General features: G+C 38.2%; 1 protein-coding gene across 30 annotated transcripts in view; it reads right to left on the minus strand.

The window, feature by feature from the left end:
* Window positions 1-16,606, minus strand: part of LRRFIP1 (LRR binding FLII interacting protein 1) — a 164,916-nt gene that overhangs the window by 45,998 nt on the left and 102,312 nt on the right. For 23 of the 30 annotated variants that reach the window (XM_067470546.1, XM_060781761.2, XM_060781752.2 and 20 more), the window contains one exon: window positions 14,265-14,342. The exons of the other annotated variants lie outside the window; for them this stretch is intronic. In XM_067470546.1, the coding sequence (XP_067326647.1) occupies window positions 14,265-14,342 (78 nt within the window). The remainder of the gene's footprint in view (window positions 1-14,264; window positions 14,343-16,606) is intronic. 30 annotated transcript variants of the gene reach the window in all.

Genomic DNA, 16,606 nt, shown 5'->3' on the forward strand with positions numbered 1-16,606 from the left:
CTATATCCTAGGAACTGATCCCAGATTATCTGACTGTGTAAGGTAAAGGCAAATGTTTCCCTTTGACATTAAGTCTAGTCGTGTCTGACTCTGGAGGTGGTGCTCATCTCAATTTCTAAGCCGAAGAGCTGGCGTTGTCTGTAGACGCCCCCTGGGTCATATGGTCGGCATGATTACATGGAAAGCCATTACCTTCCCACCGAAACAGTACCTATTGATCTACTAACATTTGCATGTTTTTGAACTCCTACACACTCATTCAATCTTATTTTGCTTTCTTTCATTTTAAAAAAATAACATCAGGTGCAATGAAGCAGTTCAACTTTCCTGTATTTCATAGAATCATAGAGTTGGAAGAGACCTCATGGGCCATCCAGTCCAACTCCCTGCCAAGAAGTAGGAATATTGCATTCAAAGCACCCCTGACAGATGGCCATCCAGCCTCTGTTTAAAAGCTTCCAAAGAGGGAGCCTCCACCACACTCCGGAGCAGAGTTCCACTGCTGAACGGCTCTCACAGTCAGGAAGTTCTTCCTCATGTTCAGATGGAATCTCCTTTCTTGTAGTTTGAAGCCATTGTTCCGCGTCCTAGTCTCCAGGGAAGCAGAGAACAAGCTTGCTCCCTCCTCCCTGGGACTTCATCTCTCATATTTATACATGGCTATCATATCTTCTCTCAGCCTTCTCTTCTTCAGGCTAAACATGCCCAGCTCTTTAAGCCGCTCCCCATAGGGCTTGTTCTCCAGACCTTTGATCATTTTAGTCGCCCTCCTCTGGACACATTCCAGCTTGTCAATATCTCTCTTCAATTGTGGTGCCCAGAATTGGACACAATATTCCAGGTGTGGTCTAACCAAAACGGAATAGAGGGGTAGCATTACTTCCCTAGATCTAGACACTATGCTCCTATTGATGTAGGCCAAAATCCCATTGGCGATTTCAGGTTCTTTCAAGTAGGATTTAGTATGAGCTGTAAAATAATCTCAAATAGTATTTGTCTATTATAAAACACAAGATAAAATCTTGATCTATTAATACTCTGAAAAGTAAAATGTCAGAGGAATACAAAAACAGAGAAGGCTTATTTTTAACTTCCCAAAGCTAACAAACCCAGTAAGATGAAGGAAGACATTTCAACCTCAAAATCAGGAAACTAAGGGCAGGTTAAAATATCACTTTGAGACATGGGTGGGGTATTTATATAAATATATAAACATATACAAATACATATATATAGCAGGGATATTCCATGTTGGTGAAAATCTGTGATCGACTGTGTTTATTGTAATGTTATTTTGTTATTGTATTTATATGGGTTTTTTTTTCGTTTTATGTAATTTTGATGATGTAGCTTGTTGTTTATGCTTTGTTCTTATTTTGATGTAATTTGTTGTCCAGGCTTGGCCCCATGTAAGCCGCTCCGAGTCCCCATTGGGGAGATGGTGACGGGGTATAAAGATTATTATTATTATTATTATTATTATTATTATTATTATTACTCTTGATTACCAATCAAACTTACACCATACTTTGTGTAGAGCAGGGGTTGGCAACATGTTATTAATGGACTATATGCTGCCCTTACGACTCACCATCATAAAAAAAGACCACAAATGCCCTCTGGAGCCAAGAGGGGTATCTTGTAGACCTTGGCATTTTAGGCTCAGAAGAGGCTTCTTCTAATGTAGCCCCTAACCTCTAGTAGTTGCACACCACTCCTGCTATACAAATGTGGACTTCTCCACTAATGTGAGACGCTTAACGAACTATGACATGAGATTGTGTCAAACTACAGCATATGGAAGAACGTTAACTCCTGAAAAATGTAAGAGCTGCTGCTGGCTAATGTGTATCAGATTAGGAACTCCAGACTGATATACTCAGAAAACAGAAGACATTTTCCGGTCCTAAGTTCCCAAGAAAAAGGAAATATTTGAAAGACAAAGTTCAATCAACGATAAAGCATAAGGCACTGAAAATTAGACTTTCCCTATATCTTGGTATTTTCTTTCTCAAGCTGGAGTGAATCTTAAAAAGTATCAGAAATCATTAAAAAAAAAGAGCAGGAATGCATTATTGTGAAAGAGCTCTCCGCATCGTAACGTATTTTGGGTCCCACTTGAACACCAACGTGCAAATATATTCTGTTAGCATATATTGTAACAGAAAACTGGTATACTAAATTATTCTGGCTAAATTGCCAAGATGAAGGTAATGAGAAAGAAAAGGAAAGTTATCAATAGAATTAGGAGGGGGAAGGATTTTCATTGGGAGGAAGAGGGTTTCCAAGATTTGAAAAAGTACAAAAAATCTGTGAATTCAATATATACTGTCCAAGGGTCAAGGACTAAAAGTAACACGACTTCCGGTGGGAGATGGCGACGGGCAAGCCTCGTTGAGAGGGAGCTCTGACGGGGACCAGCGTGGAGGTGCTTTACGGGTGAGCATATAGCTCCCCCACCCTTGCCGGATCGAAGGCAAGGGTGTAGCGAACCCACAGAGGCTCGTAGAACCCCAAGAGTCCCCTTCCCTCAAGGAGGGGGGCCGAGAGGGTCCGAGCCGGTGGGAAGCAAGCGCCCCGCTGGGATCGGGCGAAAGCCCGTTTGAACCGCAGCCAGCCCACATAACATTTTAAGAAAAAAGAAAGAAGAAATCTCGGATGAGAAGTAAATGAGAAGATCCCCTCATCAGGTAACGAGAGAATATATCTCAAGATAAATAAATAAAGTTGGGAGTTGAGAAGTAAAGAGGTAAAGGAGCCAGAGTGAGAGAGAAAACTTGAGAAAAGAATCTATTAGATTGTGCTGATTAAACCAAAATTTCAACCGGAAAGAAAGGAATTGAAGGGGAAATTTAGAAGTATATTATCAAGGAATATCATAAATATTAAATACTAAATATTAAATACCAGCTGCCGTTTTTGTGGAGAGGACCGGAGAGAAGGAGAGAGACAAGAGACAGAGAGTCTTGAAGCCGGAGAATTGAGACCTCCCCCTCCCTAACTTCCCAAACCCCCTTTTCTATCGGGGAAAGAAAAAGAGAAGGAAAGACTACACGACCTTGGCGCCATATTGTTATGGCTAGCGATCCCTCTTCTTCATAAACAAAGTGGGAAAGAGACCACAGGAAGTGACGAAAGGGAAAAGGGAAGTGACGGCAAGGAAGAGGAGGACCAAAGAAGGAGAAGGGCGGAAGGGGAGACGAAAGAAGGGCGGAAGCAGGAAGAATCATAGAGAAAAGCCGACACGGAGCGGCCAGAACGGCAGTTTTTAAGGTTTTTGAAAGATAGAAGTAAATAGACGCAAATAAACGAAAAGAAACACATCGAGGAAGAGAAGCAGACAGTGAAGGAGAAGGCCAGGACGAGAAGAAGACGAGCGAGGAAGAGAAGCAGACGAATGACCAGATCTAGGATGAGAAGAAGACGATAATCCAGGAAGAGAAACAGACGAAAGTAGTGAAAAGCAGTGGAAGAGAAGGAGGAATCGGAGAATAAATTGGAGGAGGAGATAAGAAATTGATAAGATAAGGGGAAATAGATTTTGAATATATGAGAATAATTTGAAAATAAGAATTGATATTAAATGGAATGAACTCTGAATATTAAATTGAATCAATTAATTAATTGAATATTAAATTAATATTAAATTGAGAAAATAGTGAATTAAGTTGATTAAATTTTTAAGATAGAATTAAAAAGAAAAAATTGAAGAAGATAAATCAAATAAATAAGTAAATAAATATAGACATATAATTACGAAAAATCTAAATTTAAATCAATTAATAATCATTTAATAATTAAATGTCTAAAATTTAAATATAGAATTTTGAATGTATTGAAAGATTTAATCCAGCCTGGAAGCGTTAGTGAAAATAATAAAGAGTAGATGTTACCAAAGGGGAAACAAGAGAAGGAGAAGATTCAGACAAGAAGAGGATCACTGGACACTAGTATCAACATGGAGAATATTTTGAAGGAAATTAAAAAACTTTCTGAAAAACAAGACTCATTAAAAAAGGATATAGCAGACAAACAAGAAGAGTTCTTCAGTAAACAAGAAAAGAATTATAAAAAAATGACGGAAGAGTTTCAAGGAATGAAAAAGAAAATGGAAGAGGAATTTGGTCAAATAAAAAAAGATATAACTCACTTATATGGAGAAGTAAAGGAATTGAAAACCAGTAAGGAAAAAATGGAAGAAACACAATCCCATATGATGAAGAGAATTAAAGGTATAGATCAACAAAAGGAGAAAATAGAAATTGAGCAAGAGAAATTATTACAAAAGCAAATGGACTACTACCTGAGGTTTAGAAATATTCAAGAGGATAAACAGGAGGATATCAACCAGCTGATGACAAATTTGATTGCAAAATGCTTAGAATGTGAAGAAGACGAATTGGAGACGGAGCTAGACCAAATATATCGAGTATCCTCATTTTATTCAAGGAAGAACAAAACGCCACGAGATGTGATAGTACAATTTACACGGAAAAAGACTAGAGATGAAGTGTTATACAGAAGTAACAAGAATCCAATTTACTATAAAGAGACCAAGATTGCAGTTCTGAAAGAATATCCACAAGCGACGTTAAGCAGATGAAGAAAGTACTACTTCCTTACGGATGAACTTAAGAAAAGATCAATTAGATTCCGATGGGAAAGAATTGAGGGTATTATGGTAACTTATAAAGAGGAAAGATATTGGTTGACTACAGAGCAGAAGGCCAAGGCCTTCTATGAGAATTTAATGAAGGAATCAGAAGAGGAGAAAGCCTGGAGAAAGGAAAGGAGATAAAAAAGCACTGACACCGGGAAATGGAAATGGAAACGGCAAAGAGAAGAAAAAACCAAGAATTGAGACCCCAGAGGAGTATAGGAGATTTAGTAAGAGTCAAGAGAGTAGTATTCCAATGTTAGAAGATTTAGGAGAAGGAGCTTACGGACCGGATGTGACAACGCAAAGAATCTCGGAACTGAGCCTGGGCGAAATAGGACACGACACAGATTCACTTGGATAAAATGGCGGAAAGGCAAATCAAATGTTTCTCAAATAATATTAATGGTCTGAACTCACCCCAGAAACGGAAAAAAATATTTGGAAAACTACAAAAGGCAAATCTAGATATCATTTTATTGCAAGAAACACATATCTGCCACAGGCATGTGGCGTATCTGGAAAACAAAAGATTAGGCAAGATGTTTTATTCATCATATGAAAAGAAGAAAAGAGGAGTAGCTACATTCATTAAGGAAAATTTGACACCTGAATTGGCATTTAAAGATGTGGAGGGAAGATGTGTTGCAGTTAAAATTTTAATGGGTAATTTGAAAATTCTGGTGTGTAATATTTATGCACCAAATGGTCCAAAGACCAAATTCATTCAATTTTTATATACAAAACTGAGAGAAACAGAGTTTGATGAACTCTTATTGATTGGAGATTTTAATGGAGTGATGGAGAAGAAGAAAGACAAGAGTAAGCCAAAAAGGAATGGAGATGGAGGGGGGCTATTACCTCAAAACTTTTTTGAGCTTCAAAAAGAATTCGATTTAGAGGATACTTGGAGAGTTAGAAATGAAAAGAAGCAAGATTATACCTTCTACTCTCATCGGCACCAAACATGGTCAAGGATAGATTTGGCATGGATTACAAAAAATCTAGCAACTAAAGTAATAGAAATGGAAATATTACCTAGAGATATCTCGGATCACTGCGCACTGGAAATAATAATAAACCAAAAAAGCTACCAAAGAAAATGGAGATTAAATGAAAATCTGATCAAGACAGAGGAAGACAAGGTACATTATAATAAGATTATTAAAGACTATCTTGAAATCAATGACGCTGGGGGGACAAAAACACAAGTAACATGGGATGCGTTGAAAGCTGTATTAAGAGGATGCCTTATTCAACATGGAGCTAGGAAAAACAAAGAAAGAAACAGACAAATGAAGGAAGTATTGAATAAAATTATATATAAAGAGTCAGAGTTAAAAAAGAAACCGGACAGCAAAAAATTGAACAAAGAGTTAGCAAGACTCAAACAGGAAAAATCCCGCTTAGAGATAGAAAGACAAGCAAGGGAGCTAAAATTTTTGAAACAGCAAACGTTTGAGAATGCGAATAGATCTGGGAAATGGCTGGCAAGACAAGTTCGTAAGAAGAAGCAGGCTACGCAAATAACGAAAATAATCGAGGGAGAAAGAATATGTACGACGGATAAAGAGATTATGGAAGAATTTAAAAAATATTACAGTAAATTATATACTAGTGATGGAATAAAGAAAGATGAAGTTACACAATATATAAGTCAACTGAAATTACAAAAGATCTCAGAAGAGATACGGGAAAAGTTGAATAAAGAGATTACGGAAGAAGAGATAGACAAAGCAGTGAACAAAATGGATGCAGATAAGGCCCCAGGCCCTGATGGATTTACAGCAGGATTTTACAAATCAATGAAGGACACTATAAGACCAATACTGAAAAGGGTCCTAAATGAGGCATTATTGTATCAAATAATCCCAGAATCCTGGAACCATGCTGAAATAGTAATGATACACAAAGAAGGTTCAACATCAGAGAACATTAAAAACTATAGACCTATCTCGCTCCTGAATGTGGACTATAAAATATTTACGAATATTTTGGCGACCAGATTGAAAGAATTTTTGACAGACTGGATAGGGGAGGACCAAACAGGGTTCCTCCCAGGAAGATATATGAAGGATAATATACGAACAGTCCTTGACTTGATAGAATATTTTGAAGTTAATCATCAGAAGGAAGCTGCCATTTTATCAATTGATGCGGAGAAGGCATTCGATTATTTAAACTGGGACTTCTTTAAGATTTTGATTCAGGAATTAGATATGGGGGCAAAATTTATAAATGCAATCAATGCCATATATGAAGTACAAAGAGCAAAAATTCGGATAAACGGTCAGCAATCGGAAGAATTTACAATTACGAAAGGAACAAGACAAGGATGTCCGTTATCCCCTTTGATCTTCATTATGGCTTTGGAACCGTTGATGAGGAAAATAAGAGAAGATACAAATATTAAAGGGGTAAGAGTAGGGAAATATGAATACAAGATTAAAGCCTTCGCAGATGACTTGTTGGGAATTGTAGAAGACCCAGTGAATAACCTTGAGAATTGGATTAAGAAGATGCATGAATATGGAAAAGTGGCAGGATTTAAAGTGAATAAGGGGAAATCTAAAATTTTAATTAAAAATGTAAAGAAGGAAAATCAGGAGAAGATAGCAGCGGCTACGGGAATGGAGATTGTCAAAAAATTAAGGTACTTGGGTGTCTGGATAACTGCAAAAAATGGACAACTATTGAAGAATAATTATGAACTGGTTTGGAGTAAGATACAGAAAGATCTCAAGAACTGGAAATCATTGAAATTATCGTTATTAGGAAGAATAGCATTAATTAAAATGAATGTATTACCAAAATTACTGTTTTTATTTCAAAATATACCCATAATCAGAAATCAAACAATCTTTAATAATTGGAACAAAGAATTATTGAAATTTGTGTGGAATGGAAAAAGACATAGAATTAAATATCTAAATTTAATTGATAAAAAAACAAGAGGTGGACTTGGATACCCAGATCTAAAATCATACCATGACGCTTGTGCTCTCTTATGGATTAGAGATTGGATGCTGTTGGAAAATGAAAAAGGTTTGAACTTAGAGGGACACGACTTGCGGGTAGGATGGCATGCCTACATGTGGTATGATAGAGAGAAAAAAGAAAAAAAATTTGGAAATCATTTTGTAAGAGCATCTTTGCTAAGAATATGGATGAAGTATAAAAATTATTTTTATAATAAAACGTCACTATGGGTCTCCCCAATGGAGGCACATCAAAGAAGATTGTTGGGATGGAGAACGTGGTTAACATACAAAGACATTTTGATAGAGAGGACATCTGAGATTAAAACTTATCAGCATTTAAAAGAAAAAAATGTCCATTTGACATGGTTGCACTACTTACAAATGAAAGAATATATAAAGCAGGACAACAAGACAGGCTTCAACTGGGAAGAATCAATTTGGGACAAGATTTTGAAGTTAAAGAAAAAAACAATTACAGTTATTTATAATACATTACTAAACTGGCTAACGGAATGTGAACAAGTTAAACCATGTATGATAAAATGGGCGGAAAATATAAGAAGACCTATACAATTTAGAGAGTGGGAACAGATGTGGAACAAAAAGCTGAAATATGTGTATGCAACAGACTTGAAAGAAAATTGGATAAAAATGTTCCACAGATGGTATACCACTCCAAAGAAACTATCCTTAATAAATAAAAACACTTCCGATAAATGCTGGAAAGGTTGCCAGCAGACAGGTACCTTTTATCATATGTGGTGGACATGTAAAGAAATAGGGAAGTATTGGTCTATGATACATGAACAACTACAAAAGATTTTGAAAATAATTTTTAAGAAGAAACCGGAATATTATCTACTGGGCTTTACAGACTTGGATTTACAATTACAGGAAAATGAGGACAGACTTTTTACTTATATAACGACGGCAGCCAGAATTACATTAGCAAAAATTTGGAAACAGGATAATGTACCTACCAAGGAAGATTGGTTAGGGAAAATTAGAGAAATAAGAGAGATGGATGAATTAACTTTTTTTTTTGAAAAAAAATACCGGAAATCCGATAAAGAGAACAGATTGGACCCTTTATGATAATTACGAGAAAGAAGAGAGTAAATAAGAGGACTATCTTTTTTTAAGATAATGGAAACATTTTTGAGACACAACACCTGATGAGGAGATGGAAGTCAAACCTTTTTTAGTCTTAAAGGTGTATTTTGTATTTTGTATTTTTCTTTATTTTTTTATTTTTTTGTGTGTGTGTTTTTCTCTTTTTATCCGTTTTTTCCCTCCCCTCCACCTTTTTTGTGGAGGTTTCTTTACTTTCCTACTGTTCTATCTTCTTTTAAATGTTCACCCTCTTTCGTTGTATTCACTATATAACCTAATAAAAATTATTATATATATATAAAAAAGGACTAAAAGTAACACAATGTAACACATTTTTTGTTTCTAGGTTATAAATGTAATTTCCTAATTGGTTTTATCATAAAAAGGGAAAAGTTTATTAAACTGCAAAAACTTTGTTTTTGTGGGACATCCTGCAGCACATTTTGCTATAGTTTTTCAATGAATATCTCACTGAGTCTCAACCAATTCAACATTGTTTGTGGCAGCCACAAAAACAAGGTTTCTGGACTATAACAACTACTTTAAAAGCAATTAAACAGGAATAACACTCTCAAACCAGGAACAGAAAAAATTCAAATTTTGTTTCTTAGTGTTATTAATGTGATATGGAAAATCAAGGAAGGGCAGATTGGAACTGAGTACTTTTCAATAAACCTGGACTGCCTGGCGCCCTAAGAGAATTAATTGATGTTGAAGTTTTCTATTTTTCACTACACACTGAGTTAAATTCCACAGGTCACAATGTCACAATTCTCCCTCGATGCCTTCATTTATGTTACTTTTATCCTTGAAGAACATTTCCCATAGGTATAGAAAGCCAAAATGTTTCCTAAACTTTTAAAAGAAGTAGCCATTATGTGAGCATAAAAGGAAAGGAAGGAGAAAAAAAAAGGTAATGTGGCAGAACCATTAGGACTTAACTGGTATTTATTTTAGCATGAGCTTTTGTGGCTACAAACTCACTTCTTCAGATGCAGTATACGGCAATACTAAAACAAATTTATATAATTTGGGGAGTGTGAGAGAATTAACAGAATCCAAAAAGATGCAAAGATACTTCATGCTACACTAGATGCAAAAGTTTTCAGCTACAGCACACATAACAAGCACGTTTGGTGGGGACGCGAGACAGGGCCTTTTCCGTGGTGGCCCCCCGACTCTGGAACACCCTCCCCAAAGATCTTAGACAGGCCCCTACATTGGCAGTCTTCAGAAAGAACTTGAAGACCTGGCTGTTCCAATGTGCCTTCCCAGACTAGGAAATCTCCAACACCAAGTCCCATAAACACTTTACTTGAATTAAGATTGCTGCACACCGCACTCTGCACTTGCCCTATAATCCCTTATATACCACCTGTCACATCAGCACTTTTAATCTTGTACCCATTACTCTGGCCCGGCCCAGTTTTTATTGTGTCTTAGTGTTTTGTTTATTGCTTGTTTTATTGTTTTAATTATGGTTTTTTGTACTGTTATATTGTGTGTTGGCCTGTGTAAGCCACATCGAGTCCTTCGGGAGATGCTAGTGGGGTACAAATAAAGTTTAATAATAATAATAATAATATTCTCAGAAAGACTACAACTTGTCCAACGTTCGGCAGCCAGATTATTAACGGGAGCAAATTACAGGGAGCGGTTACCCCCCTGTTTAAGGAGCTCAATTGGCTGCTGTTTATTTTCCGGTCCTAATTCAAGTTACAGGTCATCACCTATAAAGCTCTAAACGGTTTGGGACCCGCCTACCTTCATGACCGTATCTCCCTCCATGAACCTGCTCGATCCCTCCGATCCTCAAGGGAGGCTCTTCTTTCACCCCTACCATTATCTCAGGCCCACCTTGTGGGAACAAAGGAGAGAGCCTTTTCCTCAGTGGCTCCCCAACTATGGAATACATTGCCTCGTGAGATTAGGTGAGCCCCTATTTTAGAAAGTTTTAAGAAGAATCTCAAAACCTGGCTCTTCTGCTGCGCTTTTGGAGATTAATCATATAATCTCATATTGCTGTTATCCCTCAACATCTGTCTTTAGTGCATACCCCTTCCCCTTCTGTACGAAGGCCCTTTCCGACCCCATTCCGGAAGAGTTCCTCCCCATAAATAATCTGCTCCATCATTGTCTCAACCCGTGTTTTTAGGCTTAGAATTTTATTCTGTACATGCGGCCTATTCACTGTTTTATATTATGTTATGAATGATTTTATTGTAATTTTATTTTGTTTGCTGTGTTCTTGTGTTTTATGTAATTTATCATATTGTTGTTTGTGTTTTGATTTCATTTATTGTACTGCATTGTTGGGCTTGGCCGCATGTAAGCCATCCCGAGTCCCCAATGGGGAGATGGTGGCGGGGTACAAATAAAGGTTGTTGTTGTTGTTGTTGTTGTTGTTAATTTGAACTCAGGAAGACTGACTCTTGGTAAGCAGATTTATTGCTTAAAGACATCTACCCTCACTGACCACTGTAAATATCAGAAAAACCTGTAACATGTGGCCCCATTTTTGAAAAGGGACATGATTTGCATCTTTCTCAATCCTGTTACATTCTACTCCATTCCCACAACTGTATATACTGTACAGGCAGTCCCATGTTATGAACAAGATCGTTTGTGTAGGTTTGTTCTTAAGTTGAAACAGGTATATTTTTAAAGTGTAATCCAGCCGTGTGTGTATGTGTGTGTGTACCAAATTATTATTATTATTATTATTATTATTATTAACTTTATTTATACCCCCCGCAAAATCTCCCGTAGGACTCAATACGGCTTACAAAGGCCAAGGCCGCCAAAAATCAACAACATACAATACACAATAAACTCAAAAACAAATAATAAACATCAAGCAAAACAATAAAACAGTAAAACAATGACACCGTGACACAATTAAAACCAAGGCCGGGCCAAATATAATGGACAAAAATTAAAATGTTGAACTTGACAGGTAATATGTAGAGGTGTATGGATGTAGGTGCAATGTGCAGATAATCCTGAGTCTCTAGCAAAGTGCAATTGGGACTTGAAACCAGGAGTTTCCTATTCTGGAAAGGCACACTGGAACAGCCAGGTCTTCAGGCTCTTCCTAAAGACAGCCAACGTTGGGCTTGTCTGATGTCCTTGGGGAGAGAGTTCCAGAGTCGGGGGGCCACCACAGAGAAGGCCCTGTCCCTCGTCCCCACCAAACGTGCCTGCGACGCAGGTGGGATCGAGAGCAGGGCTTCTCCAGATGATCGAAGGGAGCGTGCAGGTTCGTAAACGGAGATACGGTCACGCAGGTAGGCGGGTTCCAAACCGTTTAGGGCTTTGTAGGTGAGCACCTGCACCTTGAATTGGGATCGGAAGATGAACGGCAGCCAATGGAGCTCCTTGAACAGGAAGCTTGACCTCTCTCTGTAAGGAGCACCAGTTAACATCCTGGCTGCCACCCGCTGGACTAGCTGAAATTTCTGAGCCGTTTTCAAGGAATTGGGAAGAGTGGTGTTTGTTTTGCTGTCTTTGTCCCTGCTCAAAATATTTTACCTCACTTTATTGTCCCTGTGATCATTGGATTTTGAAAAAAATGTGGCTTGTTGTGGAAACAAGGATTGGTGATAAAGTTTCAGTGGAGACACCTTTTCCCCATGATAACTCTTCCAGGAGTGAATTTCCCTTCTTAGGAATAGATTTCTCTCGCTTCATGTTCTCTCACTCTCCTTTTGTAACTAGGAGTCATTTGTAAGTCAGATGTTTGTAACTCAGAGACTGCCTGTATACACTTTATAACTTAGAGCTTAAGTTCATTCTGTACAGGATCTGAAGGAGAGGGTTTATATTCACAAAAGCTCATGCTGTAATGAAAATCAGTTAAGTCTTAACAGTGTTGCTCTATTTCTCTTTTTCCTTCATTTTATCCTAGCTGTTTAATTTCATTTGATATAAACCTCTATTCAGATTCCCATTCCTGCTGGGAAAAAATCAGGTCCAATATCAGGGAATGATGAAAATTACCATTTTTTAATTACAGGAGCTGCTGCTGATGGCACATTCTGGGGCCAAGCAAGGTGAGACAGCAAATGAGATCTCTATCTCTCTCCCTCTCTCTCTTCCTGTATTGTATTTAATATACTGTCCTATAACTATGAAGATTATAAGCTTTTCACATTTTTGGCCCTATGCCTAATGAATTCTTTGATGTTGCAAGGTAATATCATAAGGAATGCTGCAAGGACAGAAGCAAAGCAACAGAAATCAGCTAGACAGGTATTCACTTATCTGACTGTATCTCCCTTTTCCATAACAGGAACACTGTGAAACAAGACAAGAATAGGTTGTTGTAGGTTTTTTTGGGCTATATGGCTATGGTCTAGAGGCATTTTCTCCTGACGTTTCACCTGCATCTATGGCAAGCATCCTCAGAGGTAGTGAGGTCTGTTAGAAGTAGGAAAATGGGTTTATATATCTGTGGAATTACCAGGGTGGGACAAAGGACTCTTGTCTGCTGGAGCTAGGTGTGAATGTTTCAACTGACCACCTTGATTAGCATTCAATGGCTTGGAAGTGCCTGGGGGAATCTTTTTTGTTGAGGGGTGATTTGATGTGCCTGATTGTTTAATCTCTATTGTTTTGCTGTTGTAATTTTTGAGTTTTTAATACTGGTAGCCAGATTTTGTTCATTTTCATGGTTTCCTCCTTTCTGCTGAAATTGTCCACATGCTTGTGGATTTCAATGGCTTCTCTGTGTAGTCTGACATGGTGGTTGTGAGAGTGGTCCAGCATTTTTATGTTCTCAAAAAAAATGCTGTGTCCAGGTTGGTTCATCAGGTGCTCTGCTATGGCTGATTTCTCTGGTTGAAGTAGTCTGCAGTGCCTTTCATGTTCCTTGATTCGTGTTTGGGCGCTGGGTTTGGTGGTCCCTATGTGGACCACTCTCACAACCACCATGTCAGACTACAAAATCTGGCTACCAGTATTAAAAAACTCAAAAATTACAACAGCAAAACAATAGAGAGTAAACAATCAGGCACATCAAATCACCCCTCAACAAAAAAGATTCCCCCAGGCACTTCCAAGCCAATGAATGCTAATCAAGGTGGTCAATTGAAACATTCACTCCTAGCTCCAGCAGACAAAAGTCCTTTGTCCCACCCTGGTCATTCCACAGATATATATATAAACCCATTTTCCTATTTCCAACAGACCTCACTACCTCTGAGGATGCTTGCCATAGATGCAGGCGAAACGTCAGGAGAAAATGCCTCTAGACCATGGCCATATAGCCTGAAAAAACCTACAACAACCCAGTGATTCCAGCCATGAAAGCCTTTGACAATACATTAAGACAAGAATATCAGTTACAAAAGAAATGTCCTAATGGTTCATTACAGTTTAAAGATGGACAGTCTAATTTATGAATCAATACAATTTAACCATCTACCACAAGCTTCTGCACAAGTAGAAATAGCTTTGTAAAGCAAGGAAAAAGCAATGTAACAGTGCAAGAAAAAGCAGAAAGAAATGCTCACCACAGGACTTGCACGAGCAGAACTAGCTCTAGAAGAAGCCCGGGATCCTGAGCCAATGTAGCAACTGTACTCCGAAGGCTGCCCACATATACCCAAAGAACGCATCAAATAGAGATGAGAAAAAAGAAGCATTAGAACAGTGGAGATCAGAGTAGACTGCAAGCAACTCTGATAGATTAAGGACAACATGAGTCTATAGAAAGTTTGCTGGAAAGTCAGAATAAAGAAACATAGAAAACAGATTCAATTAAAAACTTTTGCAACACAATTATACATTAACAGCTCCCATCTATGACGATGGTCTCCAAAGTAACAGGCATGATTATATAAACACACGCTCACTTGCTGTATCACTCCAGTTCTCACAACCAAAAAGCATTTTTATACTGTACAACCTCCCCATGAAATCAGTATCCACTGTTTCATGTATTCCCATGGATTCATTATTATTAATGGCCCTGTTCCCGGTCCCACCGGCTTCACAAACACGTCTAGTGGGAACAAGGGACAGGGCCTTCTCAGTGGTGGCCCCTCGTTTGTGGAATTCGCTCCCCAGTGAGATCAGATCGGCGTCCTCCTTTTTTTAAGGAAAAAACTAAAAGTGTGGTTTTGGAGCCAGGCCTTTGGCTAAGTGGGCACAGTGGCACTTTAAATACAGAACCCGGACCACAGGACTGTTACGACAATTGGAAACGGCTATGCGACTTGGTGACTATGTGATTTTAATTAATGTTACTGTTTTTAATCTGCTATGAATTATGATTTTATATTGTGTTACTGACATATTGGCATCGAATTGCTGCCTGTGTTAGCCGCCCTGAGTCCCCCCTCGGGGGTGAGAAGAGCGGGGTAGAAATGGTGTAAATAAATAAATAAATATTAACAGTTTTGTGTATCTATGGAAAGCCTGGGAACGTATCTCCTGTGGATATGGAGGGTCTTCTTTCTAGAGGTATAGCTTGAACTGTAAATATCAATAAACTAAACTTTAACTGTGTTGTTTTTGTATATTATTGTATTTGAACACATGTTGTGAACCGGCCTGAGTCCCTCGTTCGAGGTGAGAAAACCGGTATATAAAACTTCTAAATAAATAAATAATAAAATTAAGACTGTGTGACAAAATTTTCAGACTTTATCTAGATATCAAATAGGTTTCAAGAGGACAATAATATGAAATAGGAAATATTATAGCAAGCTACATGTTTTAATTTCAGCTCCAAGATCTGAAGGTCTCTTCTCTCTTGACAAATCCCACAAGAAACACATAAACACTTGAGCTTATGTCAAACTCTCTAAAAACTCTCCTCATGCCTCATTTCTAATACTTTCTGGCCAATTCTCCTTTCAAAAGTATATCACTGCCTGGCTCATCGAAAGAGAAGAGACTTGTTCTGTCAGTTTTGTAGAACTGGTTGGTTGCCTTTTCTGTATGTTGGTTAGCATCAATACTTAAGCTACTTGAAAAGCAGTGTTATTTATTGGAGGATATCTTGAATTTCTCCCTCTCTGTCCTTGCTTAAAAAAACACCCTCATTAAATGTATATGGTCCACCAATTCTATCATCACAGAAACCTGCAAAGTAGTTTCAGCAGAACTATGCAAGTGGCCCAGGGCAACTGAGCAAGATTTGTGGTTCAGCAAGAATCATTATCAGTCACATTCTGTACTAAAGATACATGTCCTCCTGCCCAATGTGAGGAGCTGAACCATACAGGTCAACCTTCAGAGCTATGACCAGTTATAACATGGAGATCATGATGAAAGTATCAAGTTGAATATTCTCTTGCCTGAATTCAGTAAATAAATATATCATGTCCCCTTTATCACTGCATTTGGAACTAAGTTGTTCCCAGCTAACAGAGCTTTGATTTCATTTTATCATCCTGGTCAATTTTCTAAACTTTCTTATTGCTAAAACAAAAAAGTCAATTAAGAAAATAATTGGATATCCATTCCAGATGAGACTGTTCAAAATGCTGATCCCAGCCTGGTCATTGCAGAAGCATGAGTATGCCAGGAAGTAGCAGCCGATAGTGAAAGGAACCAGGCAGAGACATCTCCAGATCATCCCCTGTTTGGGCATCAGCCAGCACGTCAACGACTTAAATCAAGAAATAGTTTCCTAAGATCTACAGAGACACTTGCTGGAACACCTCAGCAAGCGAGAGTCCAAAAGTGGCAGGCTCAAACCCAGAGCCTCAATCAATGGCTGATACCCAATGAGAGACTCCCCCCTGGGCACACAGAAAACTGGGCGACTTGGAAGGCGCTGAACAGACTGCGCTCTGGCATCACGAGATGCAGAGCCAACCTTCAGAAATGGGGCTACAAAGTGGAA

Source organism: Anolis sagrei, chromosome 1 (genome assembly GCF_037176765.1).
Source record: "Anolis sagrei isolate rAnoSag1 chromosome 1, rAnoSag1.mat, whole genome shotgun sequence".
Taxonomy (NCBI): domain Eukaryota; kingdom Metazoa; phylum Chordata; class Lepidosauria; order Squamata; family Dactyloidae; genus Anolis; species Anolis sagrei.